This window comes from the organism of the source record quoted next, unplaced genomic scaffold (assembly GCF_019419815.1).
Source record: "Pyrus x bretschneideri cultivar Hongxiangsu unplaced genomic scaffold, Pyrus_bretschneideri_v1 Contig21, whole genome shotgun sequence".
NCBI classification, from domain to species: Eukaryota; Viridiplantae; Streptophyta; class Magnoliopsida; order Rosales; family Rosaceae; genus Pyrus; species Pyrus x bretschneideri.
In genome coordinates this window covers 5995666-6015480 of record NW_025999513.1, presented here as the reverse complement: position 1 = coordinate 6015480, position 19815 = coordinate 5995666, and the positions used below count along the sequence as shown (strand labels likewise).

Sequence of the window (19815 nt, the reverse complement as noted above, 5' to 3'; positions counted from 1 at the left end):
CTCTTTTTTTTTTTTTTTTTTTTTTTTCTTTCCTTTGAACCAATTGAACTAAACGCATCATTTTAGTGTATCTCCAACAAAATTGAAAATACTCAATTCATGCTGAAAATTGTCACATAAATCACACATCTAAGCAACTGTTCTGTAATTGTGATCGTCATGTATGAAGAAAACTTCGAGTGCAGCAATACATGTTAGATGACGTGAAAACGCATATGACAGACCATTTGGCGAACGCATGAAAAACGCGGCTCTACGGATGAAGCCACACAAGGATGCAAGAAGGTCCGGGTCTCCCGTGATTATGGTCGTTCATCGTACATTATACGGTCAGTTTTCGTTAGGTACTATTTATATTTAATTTTAAATTTTAAATTTCAAATGATTTCTGACCTTATGATGTAGGATAAACGGACATGATCACGAGATCTCCCGAATCCCCAAAAAAAGGCTTTTCCTCTTTCTTCGTTAAACATGATCGACCCCTTTGCACTACGGGTTCCCTCATACTGTGAAATGCCCCTCTTGTTAAGCCCAACTAAAAAGACATTAAAATTTGAGGAAGACATAAGGGCGAAAATGAGATCGTGGTCCAAGGCATTTTGGTCTGCAGTAGTTCAAGCTCAAAGGTCAATGTTTTGAGACAATCCCATAGTCCATAAGTGGGCCTTATTCTTGATGATCAAGAGGCCCAAAATTAAACCTTTGTACGTTTATATGGAAAAGGCAAAAATAGTGAATCTTTCATAATACCCAAATTGTCATTTTCTTATTAAAATTTCAGAAAAATAAAATAAAATACAAAATTATGGAGGGTGGTTAGTAAGTCCATTACTTTTCTTAAAAATAAATAAAGTCAATTACCACACGTGCAAGCGTGTGACAAGATGCTAGTATCGTTTAAAAATTACACTATTCAGATTTGATATGTAAGAAGTCATTTCTGCTTAATTAACACATATGCGAAGTATCTCACTTGAAAGAATTCATGTTTACGTAACAATTTCTACGTCAAAAAATATTTTTTACATTTAATGAAAGAATCATGCATATGCATTTTAGTGAGTGTTCAATTCTAATCGATTCTATGATGTAGATAGAGTGGCAATGTCTATCCTCCCCATTTCCTGAGTGAGTGCTCGAGCCTAGGATGCCATATGCCAACTTGGCTGGACCCCCAACCCAAAACCCATTTGTTCCCCATACTTGTACTGATCCATACAACACATTGTTTGCCCTTATTATTTGTCCCTTCAATTCTCACTTGGGCCACCATCCAAAATCCCAAAATCTGCTGCTGACTTGTTTACAACCACATCTTTCTGCATTTTATCTATCTCATATATCTTCCCTTTTCTTTTAAGGTCCACATTTTCAATATATTCATTCACAAAGCGGGTTTGTATTCGGTAGTGCAGTCTACTAAGTAGTATGAACTATTGAAGAAAAATTGTTATAAAAGATTGGAAAATTATAACCCCTTGAAGAAAAAGGAAGTTTGTTAATTTAGCAGACATGGTCAGCCAGATTTTGATCTCCAAAATCTATTTATTTTTTATTTTCAGTAGGATTGGGTTCGAAAAATTGAAAAATAAAAAACGAATTGAAATTAAAAAATCAAACCAAAAGTATTGGTTTGGTTTCGATTTCAGTGGTCCAAAAATCAAACCAAGGGCATTCATGGAATCTATTCGGAGAACCTACAACAAAGGCATTCATGGAATCTATTCGGAAAACTTTATCTCCTCTATGAGAGCGTTATGCCCCATGTGAGAGCTATCTTGTGCCACTCTACCATTCCAAATGCGACGACTTAATTCTCACCCACCATCTTCCAAACTTACCTGGGAACCTCATTAATTATACCCTGGTTTAATCGAACCTGATACCTCTGTTTGGTTTCATTTTTATGCCTTCACCAACTCTGGGTTGGGTATTTATGTGGTTTTATGAGGAAAGATATCCCTAACCACCAGATCTGATGGCGTGGGGGATGAATGGCGAACCAACCCCTACTTCTGAATTTATTATGAAGGTTTCGAGCCTCTATGCCAAGGAAAAAGACCAAAAACATTTGTACTACACACATTCTATGTTGCAGGGCTTCTGGGTAAGAATCCTTATCTGTATTGGGTACTTGTTGGAGTACAAGGATTATTCCATCTAGAGAGAGTGAAAGGTGTGCAGAAACAGTCTTGGGCGTGTTTTGTTCTACTTGTCTTCTTTTGTTGATTTACTTGTTTGGAGATGGATCAAGTAGGGGTGGAAGATTTGGTGGTGCGATTGGAAGAGTCCTTAGGGATCTCAAGTATGGAGCAAGAAGTGAAGCTAGTGGGAGCAACTCTGACTGATAAACCCCTGAACAAGTGGGGTGCCAAGAATATTCTCATGAGCTTATGGAAAGAGATTAGGGAGGCAAAAATCAACTGGGTCCAAGGAAATACATTTATCATCATCGTTAAGGATGAGGATATAGCAAATCAAATCATTAACTTGGTTCCCTGGGTGATTATGAACCAAAATTTCTCATTAAAACGATGGCCAAGCAATTGATCTCTAGAGGAAATTAAGCTAAAGGTGGTCCCGTTCTGAGTGCAAATCAGATGCGTTCCCCTAAACCTGTGTACGAAGGCCAGTGCAGGGAGATTATCAAATGAGGTGGGCAAATTCTTGGAGATGGAGAATTTGGAGAAGGCAATGGGCTTCCTACGGGTAAAGATTCTGGTGGATACCGTGAAATCCTTGATTACAAGGTGTTGGCTTCCAAGATCGAGGGTGATTGACTCCTGGGTAGAATTTTGATATGAACGCCTACAAGACTTTTGCTACAAATGTGGAAGAATAGGCCATATTAATCTCGAATATTCTTCCTAACCAACCCGTGGTAGCTCGGCAGGGTTTGGCGAGTGGACAAGAGCTAAGCGGCCTCGTGATGCCCAGGAGAATCGATGCACAAACCTCGTGATACTGGGGGAACGATGGCATTTTTATATCTTGATTCACCATAAACTGAGCATGCGGTCAACTCCGCAGTGTCTTTCCAATAGATCATGCAATTATTGGGACACGCATCAATCTTCACATACGTCAGACCCAAGTCATTTATAAGTTTTTTTAACCTTGTAACAAGATTCAGGAACAATCTCCATCAAACAACATTCTTTTAATGAAGAGAAAGAAATGAGTAAAATGAAGATGAGCAAGAAGAAGAAATCTGAATGAACAACAAATTGAAAATTTTTTGGCGTAAAATAATAAAATAGTTAATTTCTGTCGGTTATAATCGCCATCATTAACTTAAAAACCGCCAGAATCTGTTAAAAATATTTATAAAAAAAATGAATTAAAAAATAATGGCAGTTATAATAATTTTATGGCGGTTGCATTTGACACTAAATATCCACCAGGAATTTATGTCGGATATAACCAACATGATTTCATTGTTATCTGACACTAACTGAATTATGTGTCAGATATCTTTTATCCGACATAATGGCTTATTAAACCACCACCATCATCCGACACCTAAAGCTAATATTGTAGTAGTGTATTGCAGATGATGTGAATGGGTTGGTGCATGATTTTGCGATCGGGCAGGAGAATCCTATAAGGCTCAATTCCACTTATATTGTCCTTATTCTGAAGATGGCAAATCCCGTGTTAGTGGGCCATTTTCGTCCGATTAGCCTGTGCAACTACTTCTACAAGATTTTTTCAAAATTGTTGGCTAACTGGCTAAAACCTTGGCTTCCTATGCGTATTTCCCCTTCACAAAATGCTTTTGTTGAGGGCAGACAAATACAAGATAATATTCTTGTAGCACATGAGGTTTTTCACCTCCTCAAGCTAAGAAAAGTTAAAACGAAGTTCGAGCTAGCAATGAAAATTGACATGAACAAGGCATATGATAGGATTGAGTGGAACTTCCTCGAGGCAGTCATGGTTCAGATGGGGTTTCACAGGTGGTGGATAAATATGGTGATGAGGTGTGTCTCTTCTGTTGACTTTTCGGCCCTTATCAACGGCCAATTGGGGAAGCGCTTCGAACCATCCCGGGGTCTTCGACATGGGGATCCTCTTCTCTTTGTACATGTTCCTTATTGTCACGAATGTTCTCTCGTGCCTAATCTAGTGGGCAGTTGACTGAAGGTTCCTTGAGGGTGTTGAGATCAGTATACATGGACCTCCTATTTCCTATTTGTTGTTTGTCAACGACACCCTAATATTTCTACATGTTTCTCTGTTGAACTGCCAGAATATTGTCTAAATCCTTAATGTATACTGTTTGGCATTGAGACAGGAAGTGATCATATAAAAATCCTCTATATTTTTTGGGGGTAACACCCTGACCAAACTTCTAGAGGAATTGTGCGATATTTTAGGTATGCCGCAAGTGGTGGACCCGGGTAATTATTGGGTATTCTGATAATCTGGGGAAGGTTTAAACGAGAGGCTTTGGCCTTCGTAAAAGATAGGGTGATGGCTAAGATTCAGGGCTGGAAGCAAAGTTTTCTCTCCCAAGCCAACATGGAGGTTTGAAGGCTAGTTTGCTATTACCGTGCTTTGAAAAAAAAAACTGTTTCTGCTGTGCTGTGAGAATAAGCTCATTTTTGCTGCTTCACGTTTTCAGCTTTTTTCATCCAAAATTGTGAAAATAAGCTGTTTTTAAGTGTTTACCAAACACTATTTTAAGCTCAGTTTTTTTTTTTTTTTTATACCCATTTTTTATAAAAGCATCTCAATACCAAACCAGTACTTAATCAAAGATGTTACTCAAGCCATTCCTGCCTACCCAATGAATATCTCTTGTTTCCCCAACAATATCTGCAATGATATTTACATTGTTGTTGCTAATTTTTGGTGGGGGCAAAAGGTGGGAGAAAGGAAGATCCACTGGGTAAGCCGTGAGTCTCTCGGATTGCCCAAACAAGAGGGGGCATGGGCTTTAGGAACCTAAAAGAATTTATTCTAGCATTATTGGCTAAGCAATGTTGATGTCTCATTCACAATCCCGACTCACTTTGGGCCCAAGTTATCAAAAAGCAATATTTTTCCATTTGCTCGTTCTTTGAGGCTCAGAAATGGGGTAGGTCCTCTTGAGCTTAAGATAGTCTCCTCATGGATATGGATATTATCGCTAAGGGAGCTTACTGGCAGATTATGAGTGGTGAGCATACTTGGCTTTGGGTTGATCGATGAATCCCATCCTTGGCTTCCAGACACCCTGTTCCGGTTCCAGGGGTCGACGTGGATCTCTCACGCCGAGTCTTCTTTATTATTGATCATTCTTCTCGGGATTGGCAATTGGATTCCATAGAAATGGAAATGGCGGAATGAGATAGAGGGGCAGTCTTGGATACGCCCATCAGTGTGGTTGGGGGCAAGGATAAACTGGTTTGGCTGACTGATAGAAGGGGACGATACACAGTCAAATCTGGGCATCATTAGGTCTATAACATCAATCGCAGGTCTCGGAGTCTCTGCCCTTCTTCCTCATCAATTGTTGATTTAAGGGTGTGGAAGTGTATATGGAAGATTCTGATCCCTCCCAAAATTAAGAACTTTTTGTGGAAGACTCTTTAGGGGGCTACTACTACGAAGATGAATTTATTTCGACAAAGGTGTGTCTCTTCCTCTATTTGTCCTTTGTGTTCCGAGTGGGAGGAATCTATTGAACATGTTTTACTCATCTGCCCTTGGGTGGATAGGGTTTGGTTTGGGGATGCTTTGGGCTTTAGATTGATAATGATTTGGTATCTACACTCCACTCATGGCTTCAACATATTTGGAACGATCACATGAGACCAGTAGAAGATAAGAGGATAATCAGGTCATAGGTTGCATTTACTTGGAAAGCAAGGTGTGATGCGGTTTTTAACTCATGGCAACCTTCCCTGTCGCGAACTGTGCTTGCCATTTCCCTCGCTACTTTATCCTTCTTGGAAACTTACTCAGGGGTTAGTTGTGGGCGGGTTTCATTGAGTCCACGCGTTCGTATCAATACCCCTTGGTCTTTTCCTGGGCAAGGTGTAATTAAGGTTAATATGGATGCTAGTTGGAAATGGGTGGATGGGTACTGCCATATTGATGTCGTGATACGGGATTCGACCTCTTGCTTCTTGGTGGTACGTAGGAAGATCTGTGCATCAAGTGTTTTGGCTGCGGAGGTGAAGGGTGTTTTGGAGGGATGTGTGATGACAAGACAGTGGGGCTTCCATAGTATTATGGTGGAATATGACCCCAAGGAGATAATATCATGGCTAAATGCATGCATTGACCATGGATCTTGGGAGGTTTTTTCGGTGTTGTGTGATATTCGTGGGGTTGGCGAGGCTTTCAATTGGTGTGTCTAGTCTTGGGTGCCAAGATCAGCCAATGAAGCGGCGGATTATGTAGTGTCGCATCCTAGTGCGGAGATGAGCAACTTAGTCTGGGTTCAACGACCCCCATCTTCGTTTGTCCGTATTATGAACAAGGATGGGCTACTATGCCCTCCAAGCTAGCTTTTGTTTAAGTGGGTCTGAGGGTAACACCTATACTCCTCTGTGTCGTAATTTATTTCCTTTATTCTCTGCTTTCATGTCTAATGTTGTTAGCCTTGTGTGGCTTTCTATACTCTCTTTGGCTTCGGCCCTAGTCAATGATATTTCCAGTTTCCAAAAAAAAAAAAAAAAACTGAATAAACCTAAAACTACGTTGTTTGTACTTACCCCGTAACCCTAAACGACTTTTTATCGTTTATAACCAAAATTTAGTCTCTAATTTCAAAAATGTCAATTTTTAGAGCAGTTCCCCCCTAACACAAATGCGCCAGCACCCATCGCATTTATCCACTCAGTGAATAGTGATAGACCCCAATAAACAGTAATAGACCAAATGCATCTCCACCCCTAAAACTAATAGCCTAGTCAATTTTATTAAAATATTATTAATTACTATTATAAAATAATAAAAAATAATAATTTGATTTTTAATTTCTAACTTTACAGTTGCTGAACTCCCCAAAAATGCTCCTCCAATGAAGCAGACCAGAGCATGCCAACTCACCGCCACCTTCATCATCATCATTGCCACCATCCTCTTCGCAGATTGTACATCAAAGATCATTACTTTAAGCATTTCTAAGACAACCCAATTCGAATCATTGCATAAATTCCTAAAAAATTACCAAAAACATTGAAAGACACAGTGTGTGGGTGTGAACTGTGGACTCACTGAGGCTGGGCTTCAGCACCAGTGAGAGCAGCTTGAGCGACGAAGTGGCGGAGGCTGGGGCCACCGGACTAGTCGAAGAAAGAATCATTAGCGTTGGAATTCGAAAAGTTTCTGGAGATATTGCGGCCAAGACTTCTCCTTTGTGGCTCAGGCGGCAGCTTCTGGCGGTGGTAGTAGCATTGAAAATTGGAGTTCTTCGGTCCCTAATTGAGGAACCTGAGTGAAGCGCCACAATCTCTGGAGCTTAAGATGCAGAGCGCAGTGTGGCTGGTTCAGGATCGAGGATAGGGATGATGACAACGACGACGCCATAGGTGAGATTCTAGCAGCTCATGCTTTCGGTTTTGGCTCCACCCTTGCCTCCGGCACCATGCTGGTGTCAACATGGCGTCATATAGGTCGGCCCACACCTCTATCAATTTTGGGCTGGCCTGGAGGCTAGCTTGGACTGGGTGCCGATCAAAATGCTGGGCTAGATTGGATGGCCTAGGTGCCGGGCTGGTTTTTTGGTTGGGTGCTAGCCTATCAGTTCTTCGGTGGAACTGTTCTTATAATATCTTTCAAATATATCAGAAAACCAATATGAATAGACCTATTTACCTTTATAATAAAACTAATTTACAACCATAAGCTAAAACCTACTTGATCTTTTGCATTTGTTCAAAGATTGAGATTGAAGTTCAACAAAATGAAAATATATGGAGACTGCAGAGGCGAGTAATTGAGCTAAATGGATAGCAATTAAAAAAGGATTAACGTCTATGAGTTTTTGGGTTTCATATTGTTACTAGTTTGTATATATTGGCGTCAGTTTCTTGCAATTAGGTTTTAATTTTTAAGAAATATTACGTTTTTTTTAGATTTATTTATTTATTGAAATTCACTTTTTCAATCTGATTGCTATAGTTCAGCTCAGTTTCTTTATTTTATGTTCAAATTTCTTAGATTTTATTGCTATTTCGTTTTTGAATTTCAAATTTTTATTTGCCAAAGTTTTGAATTTCAATTTTCAGTGCAAGGAATCATTGCGGTTGTTTGGTCTTATTTGGATCTACAGTACCAATAAATATTATTATTTTTGAAAAATCTTTAACCCAGAAGGATGGAAGTTCCCATCAGGCTACCACTCAAATTGGGAAGAAACCAAATTAGGTTTTGGTGTGTATTTTTTAAAGTTGTTGAAATAGGGATTTGGCTCGAAGGCTAGTTCATTACACAGATCGAGGAAGAAGATGAAGAAGGGATAGCGACAGCTGGTGACAATTCCAAATAATATGGGTTTTAATTTTGGGGTATTTAGGTCAATTCAATCAGACTTTTTGCTATGTTTGAAATATTTTGTAAAAGCTGACATTTGTGAATTTTGGAGACTAAATTTTGGTTATAATTGATAAATACTCACTAACGCTGTTGTACGCTCGTTCACTCCTGACTCCTCAGTCTCTACACTCCACGAGAACAAGTCCAACCCCTCCTCCTCTCGACTGCAACCACTCTCTTCGACTCGCCCGGGCTCCTTCGCCGATACACTCTCTCTCTCTCCCCTCCCCAATCTCTCTCATCGATCAGAGGCTCAGAGCTCTGCATTGCGTTGCCCTTACATACTTCTCTCCTCTTGTCGATTTCCACCATTACCCCCAACACAAAAAGAGAGTTCCATCCGTTCAACCTTCTCTCGATCTGCGATCACCATTTTCACGGTCGCCCTTTTTTCTCTCTGCTTAATCGATTATCGATTTGTTTTTCGTTTTCTATTTGTGTTGTACTGAAACCGAACCCACCACTATTTTTCAGTCAAAGAAAAGAAAGCACTCTGAGACGTTCATACTATTGGTATAAAGAGGGCAACGCATGATGCACCCTTTTGCACATGGAGTTAAGGAAAAAGAGAAGACTATGGCACCCTTCAAGAATATAAGGGTGGCACGCGGTGAAACATGTAGGGTAAGTTAATAAGACGTAATCACGTTGACACGAGTGAGGCCAGATCAACGATACAAAGTTTGTGTGTGTGTGAGAGAGAATGGGCCCAAAGAAAGAACACAATGCCCCCACTGAATTTTTTTCTCATGACACACCGCATTCATCAGAAAAGCGTAGTGAAAAGAGGCCTATCGAGCACAGTTTTTTCGTTGTGATGCTCAAACCTTCTTTTCTGTTCCTTTTTTCCAGCAGAGGAAGAAATAGATGCCTCATGACTCATCAGTGACTTAGTTGCTAAGCTACTTAATCAAATCAGAAACTGGTGTCAGAAATAACAGCATCTTCCATATCTTTTGCATACTATTCCGGTTCAAAGAAGCTAGAAAGCAATGATCTTAAGATCATTCTCAAGTACAGTCGCCCAAACGCGCATGGGTGACTCCAAGGCGTACATGCATGCGAACGTGGACGACTGACCTAAAATGCGTCTAGAGATATGAACTCATCATGCTTGGAATTGGAAGTTCTGAGAGATATCATACATCATCCCTAATTAGGAGCAATATGGACTCAGCTCAACTCTTTAATCGAGCACCGTGCTAAATATCATGTCCCAAATACTTAAGTGATCAAAAGCAGTCAGAGAGCCAGAGGTGCATTGCACTTCGGAAGCTGGAAGGGTATTTTTTAGCATCTTTTGGGATGAGCTATACCAACAGAATTTTTCGCGTTAGATCATTAGTCGAGGATCTAATAAACATTATATAACGGGCAACAAGGTATGTGAATAGGATACACCGAACCATAATTAGAATTTTTTGAGTGCCAAACCATTAAAAAAATGGAATTACAAAACTTGGGATGGGAAGGTGCCTACCAATTATGGGTCCCCATATTGTTAATCTGTCAAAAGAAGAACATCAGGTACCCCTTGGGACACAATTGTTAATACCAATTGCCTTTTTTCTTTTTTTTTTTTGTCAAAAGATAATCTTGCATAAAATCAGGTACTCACTTGTTATATCAGTAAGTGTACCCTCACTCCGCAGACAAATATTATATACTTATAGTATCAGAGAAAGAATAAGTAATGTATATCGAGCTCCACAGTTCTCAAATTACGTTAGAAGATAATGTATCAAAGGAAGAATTTCGACGTATTATCAATACAAAATTCAGAGAATTTCTATCGAGCTAATGCAAATTATTAGCAAAAAATGATTAACATTTTACTTTATTTTCATAATCATATTAACCAAATAACAATAGGTACAAATTGGCCATCAAATTACAACAGATCATCGTTATAATTCGGACAGATAAATAAAGGCAGAAAAGAAAAATCAAAGAGAGATGAAGAGAAAGTGAATTTACTTCCCATCCGTATTCTTTCAGCTTTAATTTCAAGTGTCAGGGCACAGAAACACCTGTTCCTCAAGGGCATTTTCGGTAATGTGAAACCAGCAGTAGGCAACTCCCATCTCTCTCTGTCTTCGATTTCTTCCTCTTCGGTTGTTTGCTCAGTCGTAGATCTGTGAATCTGCCACCACGTTATTAATTCCACCTTCCTTTTCCGTTTACTTGTCCGTCAAAGCAAACAGAGAACAACAGAAAACAGAGCAGCACTGTAAACTAGTGGGTGGCTAGCCACCAGCTGAACTGAGCCGGATGACGTATGCGGAGGAGGGTTATAGTAGTAAAACGGAAAGTACGGCACAATTGGATTCGGCGGCGGCGGCACTGGGTAGTTCTGGCCCTTCGGCGGCGGATAAAACGCACCCCCGCCACCCCCGTTGCCACCTTGCGGGGGTGGATAGTAGTAGTAAGTGGGCTGGGAGGGTGGCGGAGGGGAGTAGTACGTGGTTCCGGAGCTCGGTTGTGCCGGAGGCGGCGGACAGTTTGAGGATGAGGATGAGGATGAGGATGGCGGAGAAGGCGGCGGAGATGAAGGCGGAGAAGGAGGGGGAGGAGATGGCGGAGGAGGGGATGGCACTTGGCCACATGGGTTATCGCAGACGGAGCACATTTCGCATTCGATCTGCTCCTTGGAGATCACTTTGGGCTTCGGCAGCGGCGAAGAAAGCGTTGTGGTTGCGACGGTGAGTAGAAGCAGAAGCATGAAAGAGAAGTGGGCATGATGAGTAATTTTCATGGTTAGCTGAGAAAGATGGAGAAACACAAGAAGAAAAAGGCGATGAAAAAATGGTGGGTTTTTTGAGAAATGGCCAAATGGAGTGGGGGAGGGGGGAGAGTGGAGGAGTGAGAGTGTTGAGAGACTTTAAGAGAGTGGGAGAGGGGGGGGGGGGTGTGTACGTAGTAAATGTGTCTTGTCTTTGAAGCTACACCACATCCTTTTGTAAGAGTGGGTTTAAATAAGGGGTGTGTATAAAGAGCAAAGTGTAGAGTGAGAGAGGAAGTGGGGAGCTTAAAATTGTAAAAAGGAGACACCGAAACGACGCGGTTTTACTTTCACAGAAAGTGGCCTCGTATTATCGGTGGCGTTTAGGGCAAAAGTCCAGAATTTGAGGTTAATGATTAGGTAATAGATGGGCGGTGGGGGGTGGGGTGCCTTTGATTTGTAGGGTGGGTATCCCGAGTCCTGAATTTCGGCATAAGTATAGGTACAGTGACGTGTATAACATTTTTTCAGTTACATGGAGTGTATTATCCTAATGCCATTAACTGACATGCGACGAAATGTACTATGAGTGTGCAATCAGAGTTGATAGAGATTTTAAGAAGCTGACACGTGAAAAGATGTAGGCTTATATATACACATGCAATGTTATGTTGAGTTGAGCCCTGTTTTTTTTTCATCTCACTAGAGAGACGGATGCATTAGTTTTTTGGCCTAGCATTCACATTTTTAATGTGCCTCTTTACTTGTGATGTTATTTAATCTTAATACTTGAACAATACATATTAAATAACTTGTGAGCACGTGAACTGATGAGTTCAATACGTAATTATAAAACGTATCTAACTCAAAATTAATATGTTGCACAAGTAAAAGTAATGATTTTGTGTTGAAATGTTAGGGTATCTCCTTTTGGATAATGCTAAGAAGATTAATATTTTAAACTAAATTTGCAAATCTAATTACGTGTCATCAATATGAAATAAGCACATCAATAAGTATGTAAGTAATAATTCAATCATCAACATCTAGATCATTTGTTTGAGAAATCCTCTTGGTTCAGTAGGGTACCTGGTTAATTAGTCGCTAATAACCATGCTAGTGAGTAATGAGCTGTGTTAAAAAGGAAAAGGAAACGGTGAAAAGCTTGAGGAATTGGCACAGTCATTGTTGTTGGGCTTGACTTGTACACAGACGTTCATACGTGGAACTGGAAGTCTGGAAGGATGAAATTTTTTGTGACGCAAACGTAATCAAGACGCAAGCTCCACGTGGTGTGCATCGATTTTTTTACTAGTATTCAGCCAAATATGCGTGCTACACCAAGTACTATTGCACTAGAGAATGATATATATCCGCATTTGGCTTTCTTGTTTTTGCGATCGACATATGTATGATCAGCAAAGCTTGGCGGCTAACTGCAAATGCATAATGTATATGTGTGTATGTATATACATGCTATTTAAGAGAAAATGATCTCTATTTTTGGAGAGATTTCTTAGTGTGACGGACATACGAGGTGATACACCACGTGTCACTATACAAATGGTGGGATATGTGTGTTAAAAAGTTAATAACTTAAAAAATAAATTTCCCACCACTTATATAAAAACACATGGTGTATCACCCGTGTTTCCGTCACAATAAAAAATTTCTCCTATTTTTGGGCCCCTCAACACGATTTTATTAAATGAGATAGTACAGCTAAATGCACAATTCTTATTTTCCTCAAAAAAATGAAAATTATGTCTCTTAAACCAACTCCAACCCTTGGAATAAAACTAAAATTTTAGGTTCTAAACTTATTCAAACTTGCTCCAACTCCAAAACTCATTTTTGGGGCAAATTTAGCCCAGAATTCCCCCTGAGGGCTGGCCCACCATATATGTGTATTCTTTTTTAGTTTTATATTTATAAATTCATTAAATTCAACGGCTAAAATCTAATATGATCAAATCCAACAGTAAAAAAAAAAGATCTAACGGTCCAAATTTAAATCCAACGTCTAAAGTAATTAAAAAATTTATTTTATGTGTTTCATAATCTTTCATAGTGTTCTACAAGTTTCATGATGTCGATTTAGTGATTTTTCAATATTTATCGGAATCTAAATATTTTTAGGTTAAAATGTTCATAAAATTAAATTATGATAGTGTACATAATTTTTTTCATAATTTAATTTTAAAGGTTACTTTAAGAAAAAAATTATCCTAAATTCATTCTTTAATAACATCGGGCTAAAAATTTAACCCATAAGACCAAACCCAACCCTAAGCTAAATGCTATTTTTTAGGTTTTATTCCCCCTCCAAACCCAACCCATGCTAAATGTGTGGGCTAAAAGCTAAAAGCTAAAAGCCAAACAAAAACGAAATTCCCCCCAAGATTTAGCCCAGAAAATGGTGTGGGCACCACCAAATGGACCCCACCCACATTATGACATCCCACATCGCCCAGGGGAGTGATCCTTAAATGTATATTCCCATCCTTACCTAGCACGAGGCCTTTTGGGAGCTCACTGGCTTCGGATTCCGTAGGAACTCCGAAGTTAAGCGAGAAGGGGGCTAGAGCAATCCCATGATGAGTGACCCACTGGGAAGTTCCTCGTGAGTTCCCAAAAACAAAACCGTGAGGGAATGGTAAGCCCAAAGCGGACAATATCGTGCTACGGTAGTGGAGTCGGGCCAGGGAAGTAGTCCCGCCCTGGCCAGGATGTGACAATTTGGTATCAGAGCCTAACCCTGGTCGTGGTGTGCCGACGAGGACGTCGGTCCCCTAAGGGGGGTGGATTATGACATCCCACATCGCCCAGGGGAGTTATCCTTAAATGTATATTCCCATCCTTACCTAGCACGATGCCTTTTGGGAGCTCACTGGCTTCGGATTCCGTAGGAACTCCGAAGTTAAGCGAGAAGGGGGCTAGAGCAATCCCATGATGGGTGACCCACTGGGAAGTTGCTCGTGAGTTCCCAAAAACAAAACCGTGAGGGAATGGTAAGCCCAAAGCGGACAATATCGTGCTACGGTAGTGGAGTCGGGCCCGGGACGTAGTCCCGCCCGGGCCGGGATGTGACACACATGGGTATGTCTCCAAGGATTTATTGAATTCAATGACTGAGATCGAATATAATCAAATCTAACGGTAAAAAAAAGATCTAACGGCCCAAATTTAAATCCAACAACTTAAATAATTAAAAAAATTATTTAACTCAAAATTCACCCAAATTTAGTGATTTTTCAATATTTATCAGAATTTAAATATTTTTAGGTTGAAATATTCATAAAATTAAATTATGATAGTGTACATAATTTTTTTTTAAATTACTTTAAAAGAAAAAATTAGCCTAAATTTATTCTTTAATAATCTTAGGCTAAAAAATTTAGGCCATAAGGGTAGGAGCAGAAAAGCTGTTTCTGGGCCAAAAATTTTAGGTTTTAGCTCAAGGGTTGGAGGAGAAAAATTATTTATGGGTTAAAACCTAAATTTTATAGGTTAAATGTTTTAAATTTGAACCAAGGATTTGAGATGGTCTTAGAATGTTTGTACGTGTATATACACATTTATATATAATTAAAAAAGCTGCATGGTCAATGGAACATCACATACATTCTTAATCTGGTATAAAATGGAGGAGAAATATTAAAATTGTCTAAGTTATACACGTAGGAACAACATTGTATTATATCTATATACATGTTCATATTCGACAGAATACAAAATACTTCTTGACAAGAAATAAGTGATGAGGAATGAGTTTTTAAAGAACACATAGATATGGGCCAGCTGGCATCACAGAAAATAAAAAGATTATGCTATTTTTGGTTCAAAAATTGATAAATTAGATTGTTATAAGTTAAATTCGGTTATTACTCAGCTAATTAGCTCTTATACCATTTTTTTTCCCACCGGCCACTGAGGTCGAGTAATTTCAGAGTCCCCATTTAGTAATTAATGTTGGATAAGTAATAATAATAATGCATGCAGTGTCGATCACATGGCCACCAGGCCCACCACTAATATGGGAGTGCAGTGATGCATTTTTCACGTGGCTAACTATAAGTGCACAGAAATAAACAAACAGGAACCCGATTCTACTGCATAACATAAATATAATAAAATGCTTCACTGTCACGGAATTTCTTTTCTGATGTTAACTAAAACACCGAAAAAATATACGAAATTTGTAACTCAAATGATTAAGAACTGTTATTTTTTTATTTAAAATATTGTGTTTGATTTCTGTGCAATGAATTGGCATTACTGGGAGGGAAATGAATGAGCCTCTCTTGCCATTTGGTGCCAACCGACGAACAACCAACTTCTTAGGCTAAGATAAATTCCTATGAATTTACATAAATGTTACTGGTAAATAATTATTCTCAATGGGTTTTTAATTTATAGTTTATAATTTAATCAAATCAACGTATATTTTGTGCCATGCATGGAATATGTATTTTGGAAATATTATAAGCATATCACAATCTCCACATGGAACTTTCCAGCTGGCTGTTGGAGTGGACAATTAGTGGTCACAAAACACTAAAAAATGCACTTCTGCTTTACCAAATTAACTCTGGAGGAGCAACTAGTCTATACAAAGATCATTGAAAGATGTCGGCCCTTTTGTCTCTTTAATTTTATTTTATCTCTTTAATTCCATCTCGATGTATAAATATTAAGTGGAAATACTAACCATGTTTGCATTCCAACAAAAAGAAAAATCATGTTTAACATTCTTTAATTAATTGTTATAATGCGCGTAAATTTAAGTTTAGTCAAGTTAGTTAGATAGTAGTGTATTTCACTATTTGCATAAAGTTTAAATTCTCGTCTCCATGATTTAAATAATTTTAATATAATAATATCATTTGTAAAATCAATAAAAAATAAAAAAAAAGCTGATGAGACTCTCTAAAAAAATGAGACTCTTCATAAACTCTCTACACTTCATATTTTTGGCACAATGTTACCACGAGAGTAAACATTTAACTGTGAGATAGCAAAAAATTCATAAAAAAATATCCCACTTTTAAAAGAGTTCCCTCAACATTTCTTTAAAAAAATAAATAAATAATAAAAAAAAAGAAGCAAAAAATTCATAAAAAAAAGTATCCCATTTTTAAGAAAGTTCCCTCAGCATTTCTTAAAAAAAAAGAAAAAGAAAGAAGCAAAAAATTCATAAAAAAAGTATCTCACTTTCAAGAAAGTTCCCACAGCATTTCTTTAAAAAAAAAAGAAAAAAAAAAGAAGAAGAAAGGCGTGCGGTGGAATATATTGCTAGTTCAGATTTGGTGGTATTACAAAGGTTTCAAAGAAATCCCAGCCGGGCCAGTACTTTCTAATTAAAGGTAAAAAGATCATGATGTGCATATTAAATTCTAATTAGAAAATGAAAATTAATGTTTAATTACAAAAAGCTTCAAATATAAAATTGAAAGAATCGTGGACTTCACTGTTTGTGATCGCCTTTTGCTTTTTTTTTTTTTTTTTTGGAAGTTTTAACAAAAAACTCACGATACTGTTCATTTTAACGAAAAATTACATTTTTACACTAAAGTCAAATCCGGTACTATTCACTTTATCCTTTATTTTATTCTTATCATTAAAACTCAAAGTTTTCAAGCCTTTTTCATTATTTTTTTTTTTTTTCTTACTGGCCCTGTAGCTTCCATGTACTTGGCCTCAATAGTGTGAATCATGATACCTTTCTTAAGTTCTTACAAGTGTGAAATATAGCCTAGTTTGATGCCAAATCCAAAATCCAAAACCCGGGTAATTCATACTTCATATATAGGTTGGTTCACTTACAATTGCATACCAAAAAAAGGCATGATTATCGCACATCACGTAAATAGTAAACATGTAATAAATACTATACTCACATAAAAATATACTTTAAATACGCGTAAAAACCTCTCGAGAGCACAGATGCAAACTAAATAAGAGCAAATTGTGATTATACACCTTGTCTAATTGCCATTAGCGTTGTAATACATACATCACTTCATGAAATCATAGGATTATGCATGAAAATTAAATATTCCGATCCAAAAGTGAGTTACTAATTGGCCCCTCTACCTTGACATTGATTAAGCAAGCATCTCACATAGGCTTTCAAACAAAAGTGAAAAGGGGACCTCGATCGATTTGATCATGCATATACCTATCGGACAAGGTAGTTGCATGTGCGGTAGGCAGTCTCACTTGCTATAATATTCTTGGCCCCTTTTTGATTTCTCTGAGGAGAACTTCATTCACGCTTTATTCTCAAAACACATGTCTAGTATAGTAACATGATGCATTATTTTTAATCAATTATATGTTAGTGGTTGGTGGCCATTGAACGTTCACTGTCCTAAAAATCTTCGTCTAGCGCCACCTAAGTCTCGTCTAAAAGCTAGACGGCAGGTCACCGTTCCGATTAATCACTAGGCGTTTGAAAATTAAGAAGGGCGCCTAGACCTGCCTAGGCACCTGCCTAGCCCGTCTAGACCCACCTAAACATGCGCCTAGATTGCGACTCTCACTTAGACAGAAAATGTATCTTTCATTTTGCATTTTATTTTTTTCAATAAATTGTAAGAGACTTCTTGAATACTTAGATGAACACACATTATATGCTTGTTCTCATATTTTCACTATGTTTTAATACTTTGTAATCTATATGTCATTCTATTTTGCAACTTATGTATTCCAATGAAATTATGTACTTTATAAGTATAATCAGATACTTATATATTTATATGATATATAACAAATTTACTTAAATCCACCTAATTGGTCTAAACCCCAGCCTAGTCACCCCAACTAGCGCTCAGTGTCTTTTATAACCTTGCTAACATTGCACATTAAGGATCCGCAGTGGGTTGATTGATACCACTAAATGAAACCACATTCAGGCTAACCCATCTTGTAATAAACTCTTGGTTCCGTCCTTGATTGATACATAAGAGTTACCCGTTCACATGCATACAAACGGTTGACGATTGAGAAATTGATGTTAGTTGTGTGTGTAAGTAAACCTTTTGTTTTATAAAGATTGTGTTTGATCAACGGAGTAATAGACTAGAGAACTTTTTCTTTACAATTGTAATATCCGTTTTTGTGTATGCAAAAAACTCACTTGAGTGGATATATATTAATGGTGACGTAATAGATTTCCTTGTTTGCTATTATGTCCTAATCACCATTTAATTTGCTGGTGGAATGAGAGGTCAATTTTAATGAGTTAATGCATTCCACTAAGGTATATCCGTCCCTAATCATCAAAGTATTATTGTCCTCCTTCAATTTCAATAGTTGATGTCCGTTTTTTGTGTAACTGGTTAAAGGTTGACCCTTGTGAGTTGACGGCCGTTGAGTGACTTGTAGCTAAGAGGTCACATGTGATGTAATGTCTCACCCTTCTGTCTCTTCATCTTCTAACCCTAGTACTAACACTGTAGCATAATCAATAGTTTTTTAGGTGTACAACTTGAGATGCATATGGTCCAACAGTAGATATAGGATGTTGGGTATCTACTATGCGTCTTGGATTTAAAACTTGCTCTCTTCTTAATTATTGTAGTAGTTTTGAACAGTTGCGGAGCCAACATAAAGACATTGGCTGCCATTGACCCCAACAACTTCGAATATCTCCTGTTTGAATTTTTATATGACCCTGTAATAGCTAAGGAAAGCAAAATAGAGAGACCATTTATTAATATTTTTTAATTAAAACATTCCAAAACTACTGCCTATCCACAATAGGGATAGCTTTTTTTGTGACCACCATTGTGAAGGATACATATTGTGTGGAAAATCAATGATTGAATGATAATTTGGTTGTATACAATGAAAAATGAATGGAAGTCAATGGTCGAATAATAACTTGGTTATATGTAATGAAAAATGTATTTGATTCTATTGTAAATGATGTTGTGATACAATGTTTTAAAATATGAGAATATGTTGTTGCCAATTATAAATAAAAGTATATTTAGTTTTTGTAAGCTTCTTATTTGTGCCTCATTATTGTAAATTTCTAGCTTCGCCACTGGTTTCAAATCCTCTCCCTCCCCCTAAAAATAATAATAATAACCTTTTTTTTTGGGAAAAAAAGGTATATAACTTGAGATTAGTATAATTTTACAACAAATTTTTCTTTCAGTTGATGGTCATAACAAACGTCTTACATCCAAGGGTCCAAACAAAATATCATAATTGGACGGATATTGGTTAATCAAAATAATTATTTAATCTATAAGGTTATCTTCATAGTTTAATGTAACAACAAAAGTCCTTTTCAAGATATTCATATGTTACGATAAGATTTAGAGGTGCAACTCAGGCGGGTTGAATGTCAATTGATCTCTAATATTCAACTATCACAATTTGGACTTGGGTTGGGTTTGGATTCATGCAGGCTCTTTCGGGTTCAAGTTTCATTTAGGTCTAGGTTTATTCGGATTGCTCAACTTTATCAAGTTCAATATTTTGATATCTTATTCTAAAAGATTTTTTCAAAAGTTTGAACTAGATAACATCAGTACTAGTTAGAA

The 19815-nt window shown here is 37.8% G+C and overlaps 1 protein-coding gene across 1 annotated transcript; it reads right to left on the bottom strand.

Annotated features, from left to right (window-relative positions):
• Positions 1-10345: 10345 nt before the first annotated feature.
• Positions 10346-11450, bottom strand: LOC103959341 (leucine-rich repeat extensin-like protein 3). Its single transcript, XM_009371693.3, has one exon. The coding sequence runs from the start codon at positions 11288-11290 to the stop codon at positions 10727-10729; it is 564 nt and encodes a 187-aa protein (XP_009369968.2). The 5' UTR covers positions 11291-11450; the 3' UTR covers positions 10346-10726.
• Positions 11451-19815: the final 8365 nt, after the last annotated feature.